Source organism: Anser anser (genome assembly GCF_964211835.1).
Source record: "Anser anser genome assembly, chromosome: 5".
NCBI classification, from domain to species: domain Eukaryota; kingdom Metazoa; phylum Chordata; class Aves; order Anseriformes; family Anatidae; genus Anser; species Anser anser.
Genome location: NC_139725.1, coordinates 34,336,681 through 34,355,980, shown reverse-complemented (window position 1 = coordinate 34,355,980; position 19,300 = coordinate 34,336,681). Strand labels below are relative to the sequence as shown.

Here is a 19,300-nt window from a genome sequence, read left to right as displayed (position 1 = left end):
ACCTCCTTTCCCTTGCTTGACAGGGATTCCCTAGTGTCTTCTGAGTCTGGATGCCAGCAGGTCTGTCCCTATCAGAAAGAGCAGCTTTTGCAGTTGTCTACTCAGGGATGTGCTTTCTGTTTTAATATCCTCTCTTAGAGGCTTTTTGCTCTGGCCTGTACGCTCAGCTATGACTATCTGTAACTCCAGGTGCCTGCTTCAGCCCCCAGTTTCCTGACACAGTTTGCGGGATGCTGTGCTAGCACCTAACGTGCTGAAAGGGTTTACAGAATGGCTGCCAGCCAGCGCTCTGGGGGTTGGCCAAGGGCAGAGAAGAGAACTGGAGAGATTAATTCAGCAAATGCTGCTGTGCAGCACTTAATAAAGGGTCCAGCTGAGGCTTAGGCAGCTATGGCCATCTTCTGTATCTGCTGTGGTAGTTCAGGGACATGTGAGCCATCAGTTCGGTCTGTCAGCTGCCGTGGAGGCTCCCTCGGGCAGAACAAGGGGCAGCCAGCCTGTGGCACTGGGCTGCCCCCGAGCAGCCTGCCTGCTGCCAGCGGTGCCGCCTGGGCCTGGCCAGCAGTAAGCTGGCCTTGTGGGTGAGGGAGGTGTTCCTCAGGGGGCTGGCAGGATGCGGGGCTCGCAGCCCTCTTGCCTCAGCAGCCGCGATGGGGTGGGGTGGGGAGGCGCAGCAGCAAGGGGACCCCGGGACCTGTCAGTGCCTAGCGGCCGTGTTGCCACCTCAGTTGGCAGTGTGGAAAAGTGACTTGAGCAGCTCCATCCATTTGGGCTTCTAACAAGGAGGATGCTGAAGAAGGTAAAGCCTGGAAGGCGGAGGAGTGAGAAGGTCTGGGGCCACCCGGGTGGCTCCTCTGTGACCTCGCTGCGGAACCTGACAGGGGTGGGTGACAGGGCCCAGCCATGCGGTGCTGGCTCCTGCTGCTCGCCCAGCTGCTGGCGGCTGCGCTCCCTCTGCCCCTGCGCCAGAGGTGAGGGCACTTCTCCTCTCCCCCCTGTCCCGGTACCTGCAGTGGTGCCGCAGGGGCTGGGTGCCCCTTTCTCCTGCAACCCCAGTGCTCCTGGAGCAGGCCTAGGCTGCCGCTGGTGGTGCCGACGTGGGTGAGTGGAGGAGGGCTCCGGCTCACTCCCACCTCTGGGTTTCTTCCGCAGCTACTCAGTCCCTGAGGACTTCTCCGCCCTCCTGGAGCTCCCGCAGCAGCACTTTGGCCTGGTGGATGGTACAGCTCTCCCCCCAGCCCCCTCCTGTGCACTCACCCCCTCCAGGGAAGGGGAGGACAGCTCCCTGGCCCTCACCCCACTGCCTACCCACAGATTACGGCATTAAACCAAAGCAGCCTCGCTTCAGGACGCGGGCAGCCCGGGAGCGGCCTGCAGGACTGCGCAGAGCTGGAAAAACCAAGCGCGATGAGCTTGATTTGTTGGAGTACTACTACGACGCCCACCTGTGACCCCCCCGCAGCTCTGCCCTATACTCCTGCAGGACAGCAGGGCACACAGGTAGGTGCGGGGGGCAGGAACAGGGGGCTCCAGCCATACCTCAGGGTATGTGAGGCTAGAGGAGCTGGGGCTGCTCAGCCTGAAGCAGAGAAGGCTAAGACGGGATGTTATTGCTGTCTTCAACTACATAATGGCAACTATAGAGATAACAGAGCCAGAGTTCTCCTGGTAGTGTAAATGGGAAGGCAAGAGGTAAGTTATCCCACAATCACACAGTGGTCTCTGGCCTCCAAGGTCTGCAACTGGGGCTCTCGGAGGAAACCTGAGGTACTCGAGCTCCTCCTGCACCCCCAAAGGAAGGGGGGAATCCAGGGCCCAAACCTACCACTGTGGGACACAAAGAGCACCGCAGCACTGCTCCATGAACCATCATATTTAATAGTTGTTGCCATCACAGCAGATCCAGCTGAAGCACGGAGACCGCTGGCTGCAGGGACCAGGAAAGGTTTTTGTTGTTATTGTTGTTTTTAACCTCCCTGGAGATGTGTGCGGCTCCCTGCAGGCTTTAGCCCTTCCCTGCTCCGCTTCTGGCAGGCACCCCGGTCTGCACGGGGCTGAGACCCACCATGGTGGGGTGGCTCAGCCCTGCCCCTGCCACCTGCGGCTGGAGGGGAGAGGGGACGGGGGCAGAGAAACGCTTCCCTCCCCATGGTGTGGTCACTGCAGAGGTATGGGGGGGGGTCTTTCTCACCAGGGCATGGATGTAAGAGAGGAGGGATGGGGGCAGAGGCAGGGGTGAGCTGTCTCAGCTCCTCCTTTCTCTAGCACTCAAAGCAGAGCCACTGGGCTCCGTCCTCCCCGCCCAGCAGCCTTGTCCCCAGGGCCTGGCAGGGAAGCGATGTTCCCCTCCCCAGGCAGGAGCTCTCACGTGGTTCTTGTTGGCTGTAGCTGCTGTGTCTTCATCCTGCAGGAGTCCGACTCTGCCACTGCGTTAAAAGTCACCCCCGAGGGGTGTGACGGGAAGCTGGGCCACGGTCACAGGGAGGAGATGCTGGCACCCCAGCCTGCAGCAGGGAAGGGCTGGAGCAGGCTGCTGCCCGCCCCTCCAGCACTCACAGGCAGGGCACCCCGTGGGCACTTCTCCAATAGAATAAACTAAATATTTTGTACAATAAACACGATTTGTCCAGCCCTCCCCCCTCCCGTCCCCCCAGCCCCAGCCCGAGGAAGGGGAGCCACGAAAAGAGGCAGCTCGGTGCCCCGGGGAGCCGTTCCCTGGGCCCGCTCCTCCTCTGGTCTCAAAGCAGCTCTTGTCCATGCACGACGGGGAAGGGGCGAGCCTTGGCTGTGCAGCAGGCGCCCGTGCCAGCCCCTACTCCAGGTAGATGTCCTCTGTGGGGCACGTGTACTCCACATACTCCTTGTAGAATTGCTGAAAAGCCCTCCTGCAACACAGCATGGAGCAGAGCTCAGCTGCACCCTCCCCGAGGCACTTACAGAGCCTGTTTTGCTCCCCTTCTCGCCCTTGCTGTCAGGTCAAACCCCGTCTGGCCCCAGGAGCCTCGTGCATTAGCACCCAGGGGCACCGCTGGAGCAAGGTCTCCATCCCAGCACCGAGCCTCCACACAGCGCATGGCTTTCAGCCATCTGCCTGCAAAGCTTTGCACCGGGATTTGTTCCAGCGCTGTCAGGAACACGCTGCCCGCAGCAGCGTCAGCCCTGGCTCTGGCCCCAGTCCCCTCGCTGTAGGGGAGAGGAGCCAGGTGCTGCTCCTCCTGTCTATCGGGAGGGAGCACCTTCCTCCTGCCCCAGCCAGGACTCACCCTACGGACTCCGCGAGCGGCTTTGTGGACTCCTCCGAGACGAAGACGTGGCAGGCAAATCTGTGGTCAGCAGGGTGCTTGGTGATGAACCCAAAATATCTGAGGGCAGAGAGAGCGGGTGAGAATGGACTGTCAGGCAGGAACAAGTAACCCCAGTGCCCAATTTTGGCAAAGGGGGGGTCCCAAACCCCAGTGGCCACCAGCTCCCTTGTCCCAGGCCAAGGTCTGGGATGTGAAACCCATCCAGAGGATGCTCCTCACATGAAGCTGTGGCTTACAGGGGAAGGGGAGCCCTCAGGATGGGGATGCTGGAGGCAGGAAGGCAGTGAAGCCTCCGTGCATTGAGGCACTGAGAGCTGCCCCGCACCTCCCGCTACTCACTTGTTGTTCTTTGGATGGTATCCACAAAAGGAAATGTTCTTCAGCTGGAAAAAATGGCTACACTTGTTTACCTAGGGGGGGACAGAGAAAAGACTTGTCAACACGCCTCCCCACCTGCCCTGCGGGGCAGCTGGTCTCCAACCCTGGAAATAGGAGCTCAGGCTGAGCCCAGCTCTCCACCACAGTACCCACGGCCATGGACTAATCCAGCACCCCGTCCAAAGGCAAGGTTTCCAAAAGGCTTGCTGTGAAGGCTTCGCTTGCCTCCACACAGCATCTTGCTAGGCTACTTATGGAGAACACTTATCAGCAGCCTGCAATGCCCAGCTAAAGAGATTACGGGGCAGATCTGGAGGACGCCACTCAAAATAGTAGCAGAAAGGTTTAGGAGCAGCTGACGGATTACGGGTGCAGCTCAGCTTGCGGCATCCCAGCACAACAACACGCTTGGCAGCTGTGAGGGCACCATTCTGTGGTACGGCCCAAAACTGGGGTCCCACCAGGCTTGGGGGGCCCTGATGGTGGGCCTACAACCCTTTGGATGGTGTTTCTCATGGAACAAGGAGCTCATTTGGGTGGAGACCCTTAATTCCCAAGCTAAGAGCAGCAAGTAGGGAAGGGATGAGACGAGTGGGTACTACCTTGCTGTGCTCCTTGGAGTCATCAGATTTCACAGCAATCTTGACCCCACGCACGCTGATCTCCAGGACACAGCTGGAGGGTGGGTTAAAGTGCACAGTAAGGCGGCGCGTGGTGGCAATCTGCGGGGAGACGGAGACACAAAGGCCTGGCACTCATGGGCAGCACGTGAGGACGGCTCTCCCCTTGCAGGGGCTCAGCCCGGGGTGGGACACTACCTTCTGCATGGCTGCGCACAGCACGTCGTTGCCCTTGTGATAGGGAACCTGCACCGAGCCGAGGAACTTCACCCGAAACTGGTCCACCCAGTCGCTGTTCTTGGCCAGAGCTGGAAGACAGAGCACGTGGCGGGGATCGTCTCTGACGGCCTCGGCCATGCTCCCACAGCTGCACAGTTCCCTGCCGAGCATCAGGTACAGGCCCCCACCGCCACCGGCTGGAGCCACCCCATCATTCCTTGCCTGGATGGGCAGGAGATCAGCGACATCACCGACCGTCACAGAGGCTCGGTACCTGTTATGTGGTCTGGGTCCTTGGTGACTTCGATAGCGTAGTAGGCAGGAAAAATGCCCCGGTCGCCTGTCCGCATGTTGTAGGCCTCGTACCAGTAATCCTCCGCCTGCACTTCCACCAGCAAGGGGTCGTCCACCTCCAGCTCCAGCTCGTCCGCGTGGCGAGGCACGAACCTGGGCAGAGAGTCACTGGCACCCGGCCGCTCTGGTGGGCTGCTTACCCACAGGCTGCTGGGACGGGGGCAACGTGGGACCCGCGGCCAGCACGGGTGGGCAGCAGGTGTAATTTGCCAAGATCTGGGATGCTGAATGGAGATCTGAGTGGATTTAGGCTCAAAGGGCAGCAGGACCCTGGTACACACACAGGGATATCTATCCCCTCAGGCATCCCTCACGTGGCTCCCCAGAGAGGTCCTGAGTGCCCTGGGGGGAAGTCTCTCACCCCTGGGCAGGTATTGCCCAGCCAGCGCCTGAGCTAAGGACAACAGCTTGGCCCCCAGGCTCCCCATGTTGGAAGCAGCATGGTTTGGGTAGGGACGGCCTTGGGACACTGCCCGCACTCACCTGAAGACGGCGCGGTGGGTCTGCTCCTGCTCCTCGCCGTTGATCATGCAGGAGAACAACCCGAAGGACTCGGCACCTGGGGAGGAAGGTAGAGGGGCACGTTGCAGCTCTGAGGGTCAGCACCACCGCAGGTAGAAGGACACGGCCCTCGCTCATGCCTCGCGGCTTTAACTCAGGCAAAAAAAACTGCTTGAAATGCCCCCAGCTGTGTGAGCCTGCAGCTCATGAGGCTTTTCCAGCCCCTCCATACCCCTTGGCCACAAGGGAAGAAGTCCCAGACTGTGGAGCCAGCACCTGCTGGAGCTTCTCCATCTCGCTGGAGGCCCTGCAGGGCACCCCGGACCAGGCAAGCTTATACCAGGGACCTGCAGGGCTGCCTGGGGACACAGCCCCCCCCCCCCCCCCCCCCTCCTCCCTCTGCCCAGCACTCACTGGAGGAGCGTGTCCGGCCACTCATGAAGACATTGAGGAACTTCTTGGAGAAGTGGATGTCCGCCTCGGGCGTCGAGTCCTCGGAGAGGCAGACCGAATCGCGTTTCAGCGCGTCCTCCTCGTACTCCTCGCCGATGGCCGACTCGTAGGGCGAGGAGACACAGTTGTCGTAGACGGTGGCCGAGTCGCTCTCGTCGCTGTAGCCCGAGTAGCACTGCTTGAGGCTGACCAGCTCCAGCTGCACGTTCTCATCCACCACCAGCGTGTACTTGACCGAGTCGTAGGAGAGGGCGCTGGTGTCCGAACTCACCGACGCTCTCTGAAGGTTGTGGCCCGGCCGGTAGCCACTGCTCCCACCCACACAGGAGGCCCGGGGCAGGCTCGTCTTGTCAGGGGAGGACATGTAGTCCAGCACCTCGTCCTCCTCGCTGATGGAGGGGTTGGTTTTCCCTGCCAAGGCCGAGTAGCTGGAGGTGTCGATGTCGGAGCTGATGGACATGCGGTTCTCGCTGGACTGGGACAGGAACGGCTTTTCGGTCTCCAGCGGGTCTGAGTTCTTCTGCACGGGCGTCAGGTAGATCTCCTCCGTGGCCTCCAGCCTCACGTCCGTCTGGTAGCGGATGCGGTCCCGGTGGGCCTCGGGGCCCCTCGTCGTCACCACCACCACGCTGGCTCCGTGGGGCGGGGGCCTGCTGGTGGCCTGGTGCTTCTCGGGGGGCCGGGACGAGGCGACGCAGGCGGGCGCCATCTGGGTGGCTGCTGTGCGCCGGCACGGGCTCTCCGTGGACGTGCCCCGGTCTTTGGTGGAGGTTGTGCTGTTTTGGTGATTGACCTCATCACTCAGGCAAACGTGGTCGTGGGGAGGGGTCTGCTCACCTGCGGGGAGGAGAGCAGCGTTGGTGTTCCCACCGACGGGGATGCTCCAGACTCAAACTGGACATGCGCCAACTGGGGACGTTTTTCCCCAACCTCCAGCACTGCTCGCCCCATGCTCCAGGCCGGGGATCAACTCCCAGGAGCCACCAAAGGGTGTGAGGCCCCTGGCCACCAGCCCCCCGACTCACCCGTTTTCAGAGGGGACGACGACCGGGACACCCGCTCCTGCCAACTGTGCTTTTTCCCCAGGGAGTTGTTATTCAGGGTGTCCTGGGGAGGAGAACAAAGCCGCCTTGTCACCCGGGCAGTAAACAGCACGTGGCAGCCATCCCTCCCCACCCCACAGCGATGCACCGCGGCCGGGGCCCTCACGGTCCCTGGGCGCTGCCTGGGACTGCCCGAGCGCTTCCCCACGGTGCCCGTGCCCGTCCCTGGGTGCAGCCCACCCGCCTGGGCACGCTTTGCTCCCAGGCTTTGCAGGCAGCTCTGGGGCACAGCGCGGGTATTTCTCCCCCCGCAGCAGCGGCGTTTTCCACGCTGTTAGTTTTTGCTCGAGCACCAAGCTTGGGACTCTCGGGGGTTTTCTCCTGCAGCCATCACCATCAACATGGGAGCTGCCCTGCTCGCTTTGCTTCCCCACCAACACGAAGAAAGCCTCTGCCCTGAAGCCCACCAAGATTTGTGGGATCCCCAGCACCCTGTCCTGTCCTCGGGGCACACACACGGGCTCCGTGTGCCCAGCCCTGCTCGCTCCGGGCTCCCGCTGCCAGCCACATCAGACCCTGTGCTGCAAAGCTCCTGTTCCCTGTGTCCTCACCTCAGGTCATGCCCGTGGCTCCCAGTGTGGCCCCACAGCCTCCCCCTCCCCAGCCCACCATCTATGCATCCCCCCCCACACACGCCACCCCCCCCAAAAATACCTCTCCGCAGGTCTGGACACTGGTTGGGACCAACTGCCCGGGGGGTGCCTTTGCTGTCCCCGTCCCCCCAGCTGGATGTGGCTCCCACGTGCCACCGGCTCCTCGGGGTCCCTGCGCAGGGTGGGACAAGGCTGCCTGCTGTCCCCTTGTCCATTATGCTCCAGCCAGCTCCCCCCGCCTCCCCAGCCCTGCTGCCTTTGTCCCCGGTGCCAGCTGCCCTGCGGGCATTGTCCTGGCTCCGTGCCTTCCTCCTCCTCCTTCTCCTCCTCCTCCCACCCATGGCCTCAGGCAGAGAGCTGGCATCAGCTGCCTGTGCCGGGCTGGTGACACCCAGCTCCGACTACTCCCCATCTGTCACCCACGGGGACACCTGCCTCTCGCTTTGCGCTCCTCAGCTGCGCGTCACCGCCACGAAAATCCTCCTACTTGGCAAGGGAAGCCACTGCCGAAGGCAGGAGGAAGGCAAAAATAGCCCTGCGTGCAGCGGCACACCTTGCGCGGGTTTGCGAAGTTCGCAGGAGGGATGGGGCTCGGGGAGGCCAGCTCAGAGGGGCAGCATGCAGGGCACCTAAACGTCACCCGTCATGGGGACGGCAGCGTCTGGGAAAACCCTCCATGCAAAAGCAGGGGGGCAAAAGCTCAGGGGGCAAAAGCTGAGGGGCAAAAGCCAGGGGGAAAAAGCCCCCAAACCCCCTCCCACCACCCCCCCCGGGCCAGTTCTCACCTGGCTGCGAGGCACCTGCGGGAAGAGGTTGAGCGTGGTGGGTCGCTTGGGCCGGTAGCTCTCGGTGCTGGCAGGCTGGGGGGCTTTCTGCAGCGGCTGGGGCTCCGTCTGCTCCTCGGCCGGCGCGTCCCCGGCGGCGTCGATGAGGTCGAGCTGCAGCATCTCGGCCTGCAGCCGGCTGCCCTCCCCGCCGCCCGCCGCCCGCGCCGCGCCGCCCGCCCGGCTCACACAGCCCTGCCGGGATTAGCGGCTCGGTCAGGAGACTGGGAGGGCCGGAGGACGGCCGTGCCAGTTGGCCTCAGCCTTTTAAAGCAGCAGGGGATGGCGCATCCCACCCCACGTGCCCATCGCCGTGGCTGCCGGCCTTCCCTCCCTCCTTCCTTCCGCTACAGCGTAGGGGGACTTGGTCGTAACCTGCCTCCCCGGCACCCCGCAGGAGCGCTGACCCCAGCACCAAACCAAAGGCAGGATTTCCAGCCTCAGCCCGGCCAGCTTGCCCCCTCTGCTCATCCCCCTCTGGACCACCAAGGCTTTCAGTGGTCATCGCCTTCATTTTTTACGCTGGCCTAACACAAAGATTTCAGTGGTTCCCGTGGCAGATGCCACCGGTTGTGGCAAATCACCTGGATTTGAACAAGGAAACAGAGGCATGTGAGAAGAGCTGGGGGAATATGCCAGCTACATTGGTGAGACCTAGCTAAGGTAGGCGTATTCGAGTCAGCTGGTGACATTCTACCTAGACTGCTAACGATGCTGCCTCGGCAATCCTGTAGCTGTGGCAGTCACTCGGAGAACTCAGAGGAGGGAAAGTCCCAGAGGGACGCAGGAGAGCAAAACAGTGCCTATTTTTGAGGAATGTACGCCCTAGGAGTGATGCGCCATTCAGGATTCAGTAGCTGAGAGGGAACTACAACCCCTGCAGGTACGTGTTCATGGACTGGCACACGGCGGATGCTGCTTGTTTCCCTCGTCTGGAAAAGCCTTGAGGCCCGGCACAGCCCGAAGGCTGGCGGTGGGGAAGAGAGGCAGGGTCTGAGGAAAGTTTTGGAAAGCCACCCGGAGGAAGCGGCCGCCTTTCTGCTGCATCCCAGCCCCGCTTTGCTCCCCGCCTGCCCAGGCACTGGGTCCCTGGCACAGCGCCGCTGCTGGCATCACCCCTATCTGGGGCAGGTGTTTGCAGCCGGTCCAGGTCACACTGAGCCAGGGGTGGTAACGAGAGGAAGCCCGGCGTTTCCAGGAGCCTTATTGTGCTCTAAAATCAAAGTGATTGTTTCCCCACGTCTGTACCTTCGTGGCTGGTTCAAGCCTTTTCGTGCATCTGGATCAGGATCAGCCCATGCGGGTTTAATGCAGGCGTATCCCTGCTCTTTTCCCTCGGGCACTCCTCCTCTCACTCTCCAGTATTTCCAAGAAGGGTGTTTTTTTTTTTTTTTTTTTTCTATTTCTTGTTCCTGCATTAAACAGTTTCAGCAGCTCCCGGAACACGAATGATGCAACAAGCCTTCACTAGCTGCAGCCTGCTTTCACCAGGACCCACCTTGCTGAATTTGGGAATAAGCTGCCCTGTGTTTAAAAGCAAGCAAACCGAGGCTGAACCCGAAGCCGGGGCCTTGCACTTGTGCCACCATGACCCACGTTGCTGCACCCAGCCTCCTTGCCGGAGCCAGCCACACTTTGCAAGCTGCGTGCCTGAGCCGCTATTTCTGGAGAGCTGCTAAAATAGCCCGTGATGAAGTCATCATTGTTTTCCCGGGACCAAAAAACAAAAACAAACAAACAAACAAAAAAAAACCACCAACCCCCTCCTCTGTCAAGGTATCGCCCTTTGCAATGGCATTTTGCTGCTGGGCATCTTTGCCCGCCCAGACCCCAGGTCCCCCAACCAGCAGCCGCCTTCTCCAGACTCTCCCGGCTCCAGGGGGGGAATTTTGGCACCTGCCCAGCCCTCAGGAGCCCCCACTGCTCCAGGCTTCAGTTTGGCTCCTGCCCTCAGCCAGGGCCGCGTCCCCAGGGGATGCAGCCAGCACTCACGTGCTGGGGTTATTCCCGGTTTCCCAGCCTCCGCGCCGTGCACGTGGCCAGACCCAGCCAAAACACTCCCCCCGGGCCTGGCTGCTTCACCAGACACATCCTGCAAGCTCTCGTCTCACGGAAGCCATCGCCATCGGGCCTGAGAGCTCCCTGGCTCTCACCACTGACATTTCAGGCTGCAAAGACCCTCTCGCAGCCACTGCTTTCAGTTCTGCTCCTCGGGCAATCCTCCACATCCCGTCTAAGCCATCTGTATGTATTTTTAGCAGCTGCTTTTTTCTGAGCACGGTCGGCTCCCCTGTTTAGGAACAGCTCGCCTCCGCCTCGCGCCCCAGCAGGCTCAGTACGCCCAGCAGCAGGCAGCGGGCAGGGCATGGGGCTCAGTGCTGGTGCCCCAGCAGCCTCCTTCTGCCCTGGGATGGCCCCAAATTGGAGGCTGCAGGAGGCCACCAGCGCCTCCCTGCCCACAGCCCGCATCAAACACATGGACACAATGCAGTATCCCATCCCATGTGCTTACCCGGGCGGCCAGGCTCTCCTTGCAGTGCAGGCTGATGCCACACTCATCGGTGATCTCGGAGAGGTCTTCATCCTCAAACTCCTCGAGGCTGATGTCGTGGGTGAGCCTGGAGGGAGCGGAGACCGCGGTCATGCACTGCACGTGCAAGGGGCAGGAGGGCACACCCAGACGGGGCCACCAACACCAATTCTGGGACCACAATCACCATCTCTGGGCCCACCAACACCAGCCCCGGGCCCACCAACACCATCTCTAGGCCCAGCAGGGCAAACACCGGGGTCATGGTGTCAGGAAGGGCCTGGTGGGGCACGGCTGGAGTATGGACCTGCCGGGGCATGTGATCACGTCAAGACCTTGCACACACCACAAACCTGCTGGCCGTGGCACGAGCAGCACGTGAGCCTCACAGACAGGCTGGAAGGGGTGTCCCAGCCCAGGTGCTGCCTGCAGCACAGAGGGCAGCGAGTTCCCTCTGTGCCAAATTCCCTCCCCGGGGTGTCTGCAGCATCCCTGCATCCATCGGCACCGCTCACCGCCCCGATGAACCCTTTATGGCTCCCTCATGGCTGTCAGCCCCACAGGCTCATTACTTCCCTTTGGAAAGTTTGCCGAGATTTCCTTTTAGTGGCTGGAAATGTGCTGACTACCCAGCTCCTCGCGTGCTCGCTTGTATCCCCGGGGAGCTCCTGGCTCCCGTGCATTAAAACATTTCTACGCGGTGCTACCGCAACGCTCCTCGTGCCTGTTCATTACCGGGGTGGGAAACACAAGAGCCCAGCCCAAAAGTCCTCTGCCAGCCATGGGTGGCGTTGGGTGGAGGCGTCCCTACAGGAGACGAAGCAGGGCCACACTGGGAGGAGTCCCACATGCCCTACTGCTGCTGCCTGCAGGAGGGGAAGAAACGCAGAGCAGGATGCTCACAGCGAAACCTTCAAAGCCTGGATCGATTTCTTCTCCGGTTACACGGGTCGCCAGGGCCGGGCACCATCAGCCCCTTCCCTTTGTCCGCCGAGGCGCAGAAGCACAGTGAGGAGCCATGGGTCCCAGCACAGGACTGGGCACAGCCCTGCCTCGGGGACGGAGATGCTACGTGGGCATCCAGCACCATCCCTGCCTGCATCCAGCAGCAGAAGAGCTGACCCCCCCGCACACCAGCCCTTTTATCTCCACGCCGCATGTTGGCAGCTCCCTCCTCTCGCCCTGCTGAAAAATCCTGCCGGACACGCACATTCCCGCGCCCACGGCGGCCCCATTTGCTGCACGTCTCCCTGCACAGCCAGGAAAACTTTGGGCTCCGCTCGCTGCCAAGTTTGCTGCTGTCCTGCGGCAGCGCCGGTGCAAGAGGGCGATGTGCCCGCAGGCGAGGGGCTGTCACTCGTCCCCATGCACACCCCTGGGGACAGCCCCCCCGCCCCCATGCCCAGCCGGTCCCCTACCATTTCTCCCACTGGTCTTCCAGCCAGCTCTCTTCTTCGGCGCTCGACTCCATGCTCAGGGGCAGCTGCATCGAGGAGGACCCCCCCTTCCCTGGGGCACGCGCTCCCACCCCGAGGCAGACACCGGCCTGGGGTCAGTTGTTGGCGGGGGGATGCTGAGCGCCGGGCACCCACTGCCCCAGTGCAGCCCGTGGCTGCCGGCGCTGCTCTGTCTCCTCACTGCGCAACCTGGGCAAGCTCATTAAAAATAGACGGAATCAGCTGTCCTGGAGGGGGAGAAAAATAAAAAAATAGCCTCCCCAGCTGAGCCGGTGCCAAGTCCCTGCTCTCTGCTGGGGATGCTGACTGCCTCTGCCTGCCAGCCAGCCAGCCCGGCTCCTGGTAGCGCTCCAGCGGCCGGTCCCCAGCACCCGCAGCAGGGCATCTGGTTACCCCGGCTCCTTCTCCTGCCCTTGCACCATCGCTGGCTGAGACAGGGAGGAACAGAAGATTCCCATTAGGGCCCTGTCACAGTGATGGGACGCCTTCCTGTAGGGCACCGGGGCTTTCTTTTGGCTTCACGCCACTGGAGAGGGGTCAGCTTTCTGCCCCCGTGGCCCTGCTGCCGCCTCAGCCAGCCCTGAGCCACGTGGGACACACTGCCAAGCTCCTCTGCCGCCGGCTGCTGCTCCCCTGCTTCGGCGCCGCTGGCAGGTTTCACTTGTGACGCCGTGTTTGGTGTCTCTCGGCTCCCTTACAACAGTATCCCAGGCTCCATCTTCCCTACCAGCTCTGCCTGGAGGCGTCTGCTCTGTTCAAAACCTCCTGGCTCAATGGAATGAATAAAGAAATCTATCTCCACGTTGCTGCTGCCCTTTCCTCCTCTCACATGGATGCTCCAGGACTTGCTAGGGGAGGCAAGGAGGGCTCTCCTTCACCCCCTGCTCCTCCGTGCCGGGAACACCCCTGCCTTTCTCTCCTGCTCCTCAAAGAAGCTAGGAATACCAGCAACAAGCAGCAGCTATGGCTCCCATCAGCTCTATCATGGTCCACAAAAGCTTGAGCAGGCCCTACAGGGACATTTGGGCCAACTTTCCCCTGAGTGCCAGCAGGAGAAGCGTGGGTACCACCTGTGTGCCACTGCAGGAAGGTGTGGGGCTCTTCAGGGAGGCTGGCACGAGGCTAAGCAAAGTCCCGAGGCCAACAAGGACAGCACCCCTGCCAGAGGACACCTCTCAACCCCCCGACAACGCTGGCATCCACCAGCTGCCACCCAAAAACTGCGAGTGCACAAGCAGGGGCAGCCCCTGCCTGCAGGGTTTGGCTGTAGGAGCAGGGGCCAGGCATAGGGCTTGGCTCCAGGGAGGCTTGGGGTCAGAGGCTCCACAATGGGGCCTATCCAGGACAACACAGCACAGCGGGGGGCTCCAGCGAACTCATCTGCTGGGGCTCCCTCAGAACCAGACCAACCTTTTGTCCCCCGTCACAAAAAGCAGGGTCACCCACCTCGCTCCCCAACCCAAGGCCTCCACACAGGCTTCCCAGACCCAAAGGCACAAGTCAGGCACACAGACAACCCGTAGCACTGAGGCTGGTCTCTGCCTCGGCATGAAAACACTCCCTTGAGCTTGCCGAGGAGGTGGTGAGGTCTCCATCCTCCAGAGATGCTGTCCCTTGTGGGACATCATGGTTTCCTGCAGGCAGCCAGGCTCCCTGAGGAGCGACACCACAGCTCCTGGCTCCCCTCCTGCAAGGCTCTGCCACCAAGGAGCCACGGCAGGCTGGACAGACGGCCAGCTGATGCATTTTCCCCTTGGCCCCACTGATGCCTGCCCCTACACCGTGCTGGGGCCACCACCACCCTTGGATAGAGCTTGGGGACATGGGATCAACAGGATGGGCAGCCCTGGGGCCCTCCACCCAGCTGCGCCCTGGTTGTGCCGCCCCCCCAAGCTGGGCACAGCCCCAGCCATGAGGCTTTCGGAGGCCAGCATGGAGGATGGGCAAGAAGAACGTTTTTGTTGCTGGCTCCTAAAATGTTATTGCTGTTCTCACGGTGAGCAGCCACCTCCAGAGCCCTCCCGCCTGCAGGTCTCACCTCACCATCCTCTGCCCCTTCTCAGACCGCTCCAAACCACCAGCAGCCACGGCGACCTGCCAGGCCTCCACTCCCGGCCTCCTCAGGGCTTCAGGGCCAGCCTGTCGTGTCACCTGCTGCCCGAGTCCCTCAGGACCCGAGCCACCAGCTCACCCCCGCTTAGGCCGTGCAGCACCTTGTGGGGGGTGGCGGCTGGAAGGGCAGGAGCCCCCCCCGACACACAGCACACACACAGCCCGGCGCTCTCGGCTCCCATCCCCTTCTCAGCGCCCAAGCCCCGGCTCCGCGGCAGCCGTTTCCAAGAGGCAGCGTGAGGGCTGGGTGTGCAGGCTTTCCCCAGCCATGTTGCAGCAGCGCCCAGCGGCTCTGGCAGGCAGCGCTGCAATAGCAGGCGGCTGCAGGAGCCACCCGGCAGAGGGGCTCCGGTGGCAAAGGTCTGCTGGGCCCTTCGGAGGTAAATGGAAAAAAAAAAAAAACCACAGCTGGACACAGCTGGATGCTTCCTCACAGGGCCCCGCTGGTCCCAGGGCTCAGGGGATGATAAGCACTCGGCCACGGCTCCACTGCTCCTCCCCACCTCCAAAATCTCACCACGTAACCACCTGGTACTGATCCCCCCTCACCCAGCTCCCCCACAACGCCACCGCAGCAACCCCGAGCGTAAATCGATGGCTGTAAAGATGTCAGAGCCGCCAGGGGCACCCAGCCTGCCCCGCATGGCAAGCAGACGACGCTCCCTTACCCACCAAGCCCCCTTACCCGCCGAGCGCATCCCGTCCCAGAGCTGCTCGCGGGAGGCACCGGCGGGTCCAAACCCCCCGGTCCCTGCAGGTTGGCACCTGCGGCCATGCCTGGCCTGGCCCTCGCCATCGCACGTCCCCGCCGGGCACCGGAGGAGAGGTGTCGCGCCCCCCCTCCCCATCCCAAATCGATGGGAGCGCTTGGTGTAGCTGCGAGGATCAATCCTGGCACGCTCCCACCTGCTCGCCTGGGGCTCCTGCTTCACGGGGGTGGGGAGGGAAAGGCAGCGCCCGGGATTTCTAGGAAAGGGCTAGAAAAAGGCTCTCCTGGGGGTGGAGAGGGAGGTGAAGCGCTGCCATCGGGAAGAGGTGTCTGAAGAGGAGGCGAGACAGGTGAGGAGGCTTGGGGGGGGGGGGGACAGATGGGCCAAAAAGGGGCCAAAAGCTGGAGGCTGGAAGGGGCTGAAATGGCAAATGGGGGAGGTATATGGGGCCAGCACGGGTTGGGGGGGGCTGGAGCGGTGCCGGGGGGGCTGAAGGGATGCATGGGGCGAGCTGGGGGGGCTGAAGGATGCGCGGGGAGGATGCAGAAGGGCTGGATGAGGAGGGGGCCGCAGTGGCAGTGCGGGGCTGGGGTGGGGGGGCTGCGGCGGATGGGGAGCGGTGCCCGGGGCCGGGGGGGGGAGAACGGAGGGGGGCTGCGGCCCGGGCAGCCCCGCGGGGGTCCCGGGGGAGGCGTCCGGTACCTGAAATTGGGGGGCGAGGCGAGGTGCAGCCCCAGGAAGGGGGAGGAGGCGGGCGGGGATGCGGCTCCTTTCTCTCGCTCCGCCATTCCGCGGCTCTCCCCATGCAGGCGGAGGGAGGGAGGGCGGGCGGCGGGGAAGGAGGCAGGGAGGGAGGAAGGAGGCTGGAGGGAGGAAGGAGGCTGGAGGGAGGGGATGCCGCCGGGGCCGCCGGGGAGGGACGTACCTGCTGCCGGGGGGGCGGGTGGGGGGGCTCCTCCTGTGCCCCCCCCCCCCGAGCTGCAGGACAGATGTGCCGCTGCTGGACCCCCCCCGCACACACAGCCAGCTGTGCCCGCAGCTGCAGGCAGAGCCCCCAGTGCAGGTATTGCTATGGGGCTCCTGCCCAAGGCAAGGGGCACACAGGGTCCCCTACAACAAGGGACGGGGTACCCCTGTCACCGCCACCTCCCCCCGGGTCTGCCCGGGGAGGCAGCACCACCCAGGGCCTTCCTCTGCCACCAGCCTCCCCCATCCTCAGCCTCGGCAGCCAGGTGTGCCTGGAGCCCGCAGCGAAGTCCCGCTGTGGTTCTGCGCCCCTCGGGGGTCTGGCACCAGCGTTGGCAGCCCCAGAGCAAAGCCCGTGCCCACCAGGGCTGCATGCGTGGCGAAGGTAATTTAAGCAGGGAAATAAACAGATTATACACAGGTTCCACTGGCACAGGTGGAAAAAGCAAGTCCCAAGGCTGCAGGTCACTGCCCAGAACAGGCAGACCCACTCTTGCACCCAGCTGTGGCCCAGGGACCCTGCTGGGTGAGCATTATTCTCTGCCCCCTTTCCCCAGCAGCAGGTTTCTGTGCCTGGCCTCCCCGTGCATTGCAGGCTGCTTTAAAAACCACGCGGGTTGTGGTGTACACAGAAGTGGACAACACCAGTATTTTTAGGTCCCGAGGCTACTACTGTAAACGATCAGGAGAACTTCCCCTATTCCCTGCACGCCTGCTGTGCTCCCAGTTATCACTCACGTCTGTGACAGGCCCGCGTGGATGCGTGGCACTGCCTCAGCAGGTCAAACCTTAAAGACAGAGCAGGTGCCATCAGCATCTCAAGCCACGGGGCTGGCTGCCTTCAAGGCAACGGTATTGCATCTTGGCCAAGGCCCAGGCCGTCAGCTGCTCCTCCAGAGAAGAGCGAGCAGAGCCCTCCGAGGCACACAGCCCTGCTCTCAGCTGGGAGCCTTGGGCTCCTGCCAGCCCAACTCAAAAGAGATGTCACTCCTGGGCCAGCGTGGACACAGGCACACAGCCACCAGGTGACTGAGGTACCCCCAGGGCAGCCTCCCGAGGGGCAGATTGGCCCTGCCTAGCTCTGCTCCGGCCTTTCTGCCCACACTACTGCTCTTCACACCCATCTGCTCACCTGCATCTCAGAGCTCAGGGCCGTGGAGTAAGACCTCTGGAAGCCCCTCTGCAGCTGGTGGGACGCAGCCACCAGCCCTGGCAGGCATTGCTGCTGCCACAGAGGCTCACAGAGCATTGGCTCCCGGCTGCAAGAGGATGATGCCCAGGACTACTCCATGGCTTCACCCAAGTCCCCTCGCTGCAGCCACCATCTGCAGGATGGACACCTCAAGGGGCTGCAGGCTGCCCTGCCTGCAGCAGGAGGGTGCCGGCTGGTCACTGCTCATCACTGCAGTGTCTGACTGCCATAAATAAGGGGCTTGGTAGAAACAGTCTATTTAGTTACATCCTGACTCTCCCTAGACCTTGCATAAAGCCCCCCATCATCCTCAGCAACATATATGCATGTACACGCCCTGCAAAATAGAGACCACACTTCTGCCACAGCCAGTGTCTCTGCTCACAAGGCATCTATTGTCTTATGCTTTCAAATTGTCTGACTGAACATCGGGTTCACTTCAGAGCAATTCAGCCTTAAATTAAGCCTGAGGAATGGTTATGTGCTGAGAGGTCTGCCTGCTCCTCTCCCCAGCTGAACCAGCTGGTCTAACCCAAGTTATTCCCTCTCCCCCCCCAGGTATGGTTGTGCTCATTTCCACTCTGTCCCAATTCTCTGCCCCTGGCTCCCATTCCTTCATACTCAGGCACAATTTCTATGCTCAAACCTTTCAGCCAGCCCCTCCTGAAGCCACTCCAGCTCCTTTTTTTTGTGAAGGTAAAAGAGACACTGGAGAATTTCCCCAATCACCAACACAGGGAGCAGGCAATCACTTACTCTGCTAGAAATCCATGGTTAGCCACTTTACACCTCCAGCCACATCACTGCGATTCCTTCAGAGAGAACATATACTGTGGCCAGCGTGGAGGAGCCTCCAAACTGGCCTCTCCAAGTTTAATTTACATTATCACACTCTAAGCAGGGAAAGTTGGACAGTTTGCTGTCAGCCTGGCTCTTCTAAGGCACAAGCTGCAACTTCAGAGGGTTTGTGTCCATAAGCCACTTTAAGCATTGAAGTGTTACTCCCCCAAGCCCACTAGGTCCTCGCTAGAGACAGAGAACACAACAGCAACATCAAGCACCTCGACCACACCTGCAATCAGGTAACCAATGCATTGTACACATTGCCCTTCTGGTAGGTCACACATGGCCTTTTTATCTCTGGCACCTCCGGTTCCAGTAACTGGGTCTGGGGTTACTGGGGATGATGGTGTCACACACAAGCAGAACTTTACTCCAACCTCATCTTAGCCAGCAACTAGACTGCAAAGTCATGGTGCATTTGGTGCCCATTCATGACTTTGCTAATTGCAAGAGAAAAGGCTCAGTCACTGACAGAAGGCCCGGTCTGAACAATGTTCACATTGTTTTTAGCTCTGTAGCACTTCTCTGCCTCAGTGCCCACCGTCTGTGACAAGGAGCCTCCACACTGCCCTGTGGAACATCCTAAAAGCCACTCCTCTGACAGCACCAAAACCAGCTGCTCTGTCCCTGTGCAGAGGGCTCACCCTATGCTCTATTTGGGGATGCTTGTGCCAGGTCAGTCAATGTAGCCACCTAGCCCTGAGACACAGAAAGCAGTCGTTATCCCAGGAAATGGAAATCCCCTGACACACATTTCACGATGCTTCCTTTGTTATCTGCTTCCAGCAGTTCTCTGCTCCCTCCTGAAATAAAGATGGTATCTTCACTAATAGTTATTGATGGTTTTTCCTTTCTCCATGAACTGGTCAGGCCTTTTTGAACTTGGTCAAACCTAGCAGCCACAACTGACAAAGAGTTTGACACGAAAACATCTGTGTAAGGAAGTTGCAGATGCACTGAATCTGCCATTTGGTAGTTTAATTGAACATGCCCAGTCCTAAACACTACAGGAGACAGCGTACAATCATCCCCTATTCCACTTCTTTGGCATGTAGTTTCACACACCTTTATCATTTCAACTGTAAAAAGATAACAGAGTGGATGAATCCCAGCCTACTTAACATGTTTCTTGTAGGAGTT

General features: G+C 61.2%; 2 protein-coding genes across 5 annotated transcripts; one reads left to right on the top strand and one right to left on the bottom strand.

Annotated features, from left to right (window-relative positions):
* The first annotated feature begins 380 nt into the window (after nucleotides 1–380).
* On the top strand, nucleotides 381–2,610 carry FREY1 (Frey regulator of sperm-oocyte fusion 1). 2 transcript variants are annotated; one of them, XM_083837307.1, is made up of 4 exons: nucleotides 381–971; nucleotides 1,153–1,220; nucleotides 1,315–1,500; nucleotides 2,411–2,610. In XM_083837307.1, the coding sequence occupies exons 1-3, from the start codon at nucleotides 904–906 to the stop codon at nucleotides 1,449–1,451; spliced, it is 273 nt and encodes a 90-aa protein (XP_083693433.1). In that variant the 5' UTR covers nucleotides 381–903; the 3' UTR covers nucleotides 1,452–1,500; nucleotides 2,411–2,610. The 2 variants fall into 2 exon arrangements, with proteins under 2 accessions (XP_083693433.1, XP_083693432.1); XM_083837306.1 differs by having other exon boundaries at nucleotides 1,735–2,610.
* On the bottom strand, nucleotides 1,859–16,018 carry MAPK8IP1 (mitogen-activated protein kinase 8 interacting protein 1). 3 transcript variants are annotated; one of them, XM_083837293.1, is made up of 13 exons: nucleotides 15,862–16,018; nucleotides 10,863–10,968; nucleotides 8,312–8,545; nucleotides 7,588–7,698; nucleotides 6,856–6,937; nucleotides 5,792–6,667; nucleotides 5,360–5,435; nucleotides 4,797–4,969; nucleotides 4,502–4,611; nucleotides 4,286–4,405; nucleotides 3,645–3,715; nucleotides 3,264–3,362; nucleotides 1,859–2,885 (listed from the first exon to the last, which is right to left on the bottom strand). In XM_083837293.1, exons 1-13 carry the CDS (start codon nucleotides 15,945–15,947, stop codon nucleotides 2,813–2,815), a joined length of 2,217 nt encoding a protein of 738 aa, XP_083693419.1. In that variant the 5' UTR covers nucleotides 15,948–16,018; the 3' UTR covers nucleotides 1,859–2,812. The 3 variants fall into 3 exon arrangements, with proteins under 3 accessions (XP_083693419.1, XP_083693420.1, XP_083693421.1); XM_083837294.1 differs by lacking the exon at nucleotides 15,862–16,018 and adding an exon at nucleotides 14,376–15,006; XM_083837295.1 differs by lacking the exon at nucleotides 7,588–7,698.
* Nucleotides 16,019–19,300: the final 3,282 nt, after the last annotated feature.

What these genes read in the sequence shown, in the direction of transcription:
- FREY1 (XM_083837307.1), top strand. Translation starts at nt 904, where the DNA reads ATGCGGTGCTGGCTCCTGCTGCTCGCCCAGCTGCTGGCGGCTGCGCTC. An exon ending in CCTCTGCCCCTGCGCCAGAG is followed by an intron (nt 972 to 1,152) that starts GTGAGGGCACTT and finishes TTTCTTCCGCAG; the next exon opens with CTACTCAGTCCCTGAGGACT. An exon ending in GCACTTTGGCCTGGTGGATG is followed by an intron (nt 1,221 to 1,314) that starts GTACAGCTCTCC and finishes GCCTACCCACAG; the next exon opens with ATTACGGCATTAAACCAAAG.
- MAPK8IP1 (XM_083837293.1), bottom strand. Translation starts at nt 15,947, where the DNA reads ATGGCGGAGCGAGAGAAAGGAGCCGCATCCCCGCCCGCCTCCTCCCCC. An exon ending in GCCTCGCCCCCCAATTTCAG is followed by an intron (nt 10,969 to 15,861) that starts GTACCGGACGCC and finishes CGCTCCCTCCAG; the next exon opens with GCTCACCCACGACATCAGCC. An exon ending in GGACCCAGACCACATAACAG is followed by an intron (nt 4,612 to 4,796) that starts GTACCGAGCCTC and finishes TCTGTCTTCCAG; the next exon opens with CTCTGGCCAAGAACAGCGAC.